The sequence below is a fragment of the Mandrillus leucophaeus genome, unplaced genomic scaffold (assembly GCF_000951045.1).
Source record: "Mandrillus leucophaeus isolate KB7577 unplaced genomic scaffold, Mleu.le_1.0 Scaffold1346, whole genome shotgun sequence".
In the NCBI taxonomy this organism is placed as follows: Eukaryota; Metazoa; Chordata; class Mammalia; order Primates; family Cercopithecidae; genus Mandrillus; species Mandrillus leucophaeus.
Genome location: NW_012101306.1, coordinates 42,996 through 46,401, shown reverse-complemented (window position 1 = coordinate 46,401; position 3,406 = coordinate 42,996). Strand labels below are relative to the sequence as shown.

Genomic DNA, 3,406 nt, shown 5'->3' with positions numbered 1-3,406 from the left:
CCATTCAGGTGTATCTATATTCAGTCAGCAAATAAAAGTTGTTCAGCTTGGTTGCTAATGGGACCCACTTTACTGAGGCTTTGTGTAGAACTCATAGAGGAAGATGGCTTCAAGCAACGAACTACCCTGTGCTTTTCTTAGGACTAAAAAGCTCAGGAAGCTGGTGATGAATGAAAACCTTAGTCCACCTGGCACTGCAGGAGGGGCCAGGAGTGCAGCAGCATCATAAGCCACAGGGCGGGGCAGCCCAGGCAGGGGCATTCTGAGCTGTTGGGGAGGGGTGGCAGCCAGAATGGGGCACTGTGAGCTGTCGGGGAGGGCATTGTGATGTGTGGGGTGGGGCATTGTGTGCCACATGCCTGGGCTCCCACCTGGGCCAGTGGGCTTCAGTCTGTAGGTGACTACAGAAGGAGGAGGAGCTCCCTCTGTTCTCTCTTCAGGCAGTTGTGTCTCTCAGCACTTGTTGGGTTCACAACCTATTGAGTAAGCCGGCAGGTCTTCACCCTCCCAGACAAGTCAGCTCAGGGGATTCAGCAGGGCACGGGCCTTGGCCCGCAGCCCCAGCCGGGGCCAGGGCCGGGCTGTAAGGTAGTCAGGCGAGCAGCGGGCAAAACCATCTCTGCAAGTGCAGCATAGCCTCAGCCTAGGGCAGCAGGAGTACGTGGCCAAAGTTGTGAGCAGAGGCACAGGTCCTGACAGACAGGAGTAGAGGTGCCCCATGGGGAACGTACTGACCTGTTGTGTGTGCCCCAAGGACAGCCCTGAGTTTGACCAGCCGCAGGGGTCAGTGTGCCCCTCTAAGTCCGACATCTATGAGGCAGGAGCTGGGGACAGGATGGCAGGAGCTGGGGACAGGATGGCAGGAGCTGGGGACGGGATGGCAGGGGTGCCTATGGCTGCTGCTGTGCAGCCTGCTGAGGTGACTGTTGAAGTTGGTGAGGACCTCCACATGCACCACATCCATGACCGGGAGATGCCTGAAGGTAAGGAGGTGATGGGTGCCATCTGCCCTCGGCTTGCCTCTGGATGCTGCTGTCCCCAAGGTCCCCTGGGAGGCATCGCCCACTTCGAGCTCCTTTCTGCCTGTAGCCAGCTTTCCTGGGGCTGGCCAGGAACAAGAGCTGGCTCTGCCTTGCATTCCCACCCCTTAGTCTTTCCCCACCGAGTCCAGTCAGTTTCTTTTCACCTCCCTTCCCAATCGCCCAGTTCTTGCTCTCTCGTCTCATTCTCCCAGGCTGCCATGGGACCATTTATTTATGGCTCTTCTTGTTGAATAAGCAGCAGTCAAATAAATGAGTTGATAAATTTTTATAAATGATTAAATCTTTTTTTCTTTTCTCCCTCTATACGTTTAGCTTTGGAGTTTAACCCTTCTGCCAATCCAGAGGCAAGCACAATATTCCATGGGAACTGTCAAACAGATGGTGAGACAACATTGTCTGTATCTCTGTGTATTATCCTGTGGGACTTTGTTGAGGCTCCTTTGGACCATTCTCTTCCTTTTCTCAATAAAAGCTCAAATATCCCAACTTTCCAGCAGCCATCTTATTTTTTCTTTGTACCTATCCACATGGTACCTAAGTGAAGGAACCAGGTAAGTGCCTAATTGTTTCCTTTGTTAAAGTAGCTAAATCTCAGGACAGTTCATATTCAGATATTCGGGGATTTCTTATTTAAAATCAGAATGGAGGTTGCCATGGGAAAGGCTCTATGGTATTCTTAATGGGCTGCTGTAAGTCACCTTGATAGAGGCTGCTTAGTTTCTTCTAACTGTAATTTGAACACAGGAGGAGGAAATAAAAGGAGGGTGCTTAAAATAATTGTGAAAGGTGTGAAACATCATGGCCAGGACTGCAGAAAAATGGTTGTGTGGGGGTAGGGGATGGTTTGTCAAAGGAGTTTACCCATGAGGCTCTGATTACTTTAAAATTCTTACTTTAACACAAAATGTGTCTCCAGATTTATTCTGGTGACTTAACAGACTTTATTTACCTCCTTATTCTACAAGAGAGATGGGGATTGGTTCATGGTCAAAACTATCAAAACATGGAATGTCAATGTAGACTTTTAATGTGTAATATAAAGATTGCAGGTTAAAAATGTCAGACCTTCCCTGTAAGAGTGTTCGTTGCTGTGGCTCCCCCTTTGTCCTTTCCCCTCCTGACAATAGCATCTTGTTGAAAGATAAGAAAGTCAGAGTTTTGGCTGGGCATGGTGGCTCACTCCTGCAATCCCAGCACTTTGGGAGGCCGAGGTGGGCGGATCACCTGAGGTCAGGAGTTCGAGACTAGCCTGGCCAACATGGTGAAACCCCATCTCTACTAAAAAAATACAAAAATTAGCTGGCTGTGGTGGTGCATGCCTGTAGTTCCTCCTACTCATGAGGCTGAGGCAGGAGAATTGCTTGAACCTGGGAGGCAGAGGTTGCAGTGAACAGAGATTGTGCGAGTGCACTCCAGCCTTGGTGACAGAGCGAGACCCCGTCTCACAGAAAAAAAAAAAGGAAGAAAGTTGGAGATTTTTAAGTCTCTACATTGCTGAGAGAGGCGGGGGATGGAGGCGGCGGAAAAGAGAAAACAGTTAGTTGGTTTGCCTCTAAAATCTTGCAAAGAGATGAATCTAAGTAAAAGTAATTCTGGGTAATAATATGATTCCTGAATAAAAACTAAAATGTTCAAAATAGAAAGCATTGCATCATAAAGATATGAAATCCAGTTGGCTTATTTTTTTCATTTAAATGCCAGAGATTTCATTACTGTAGAGGAAATGTCTTGTAGCTCTTCTATTTAAACTTCGGTTGGGCTCTTAATTTTTTAAGAGGTAGGATAATTATGACACCTGATGAGTGTGACTTTGTAACTTGTAAGTACTGTCCTCACTTTTCAAGATATTTAAGGATTGCTCTAGAATAAACAAATATGTGAATTAATTGATTGTACCTTTATACACAAAGCATGTAAGTACTTGTGTAAACTTCTACTCTGTTCGGTGATGTAAGGAAAGCCTCTGAGTGATGTTACACACCAGTTAGTAGATGGGTAGTGTTGGATGAGAGCCCCAAAATGGCTCTTTATTGTCATTCTTTAGGATTACAACACAGTTTATGTATGTCTCACTTGGCCCTTTCCAATACAAATAAGGCCTGTGTATCTCCCTATGTATTGCTAATGAAGAAATGAAGACTTACAGATATCACATGACTGTAGAAGACAGTTACTCAACAAAACTGAGGTTCTGTGTCCTCAGAATGACATGAAAGTGACAGATATGCTGAATTTACTTCTAAAAATTAAAAAAAAACTCTAGAATACATCTTATATTTTGCCTATAAAATAGACCTGTCTTTTAAAACTTACTGACATCTTTATTTATTTTATGCAAAGTTGATTTTACACAACTCAAAGCC

General features: G+C 45.6%; 1 protein-coding gene across 1 annotated transcript in view; it reads left to right on the top strand.

The window, feature by feature from the left end:
- Positions 1–718: 718 nt before the first annotated feature.
- LOC105534415 overlaps positions 719–3,406 on the top strand; it is a gene marked incomplete at its 3' end in the record, with an annotated part of 45,424 nt that continues 42,736 nt past the window's right edge. The window contains exons 1-2 of the mRNA XM_011973132.1: positions 719–983; positions 1,356–1,424. Of these exons, the coding sequence (XP_011828522.1) occupies positions 719–983; positions 1,356–1,424 (334 nt within the window). The remainder of the gene's footprint in view (positions 984–1,355; positions 1,425–3,406) is intronic.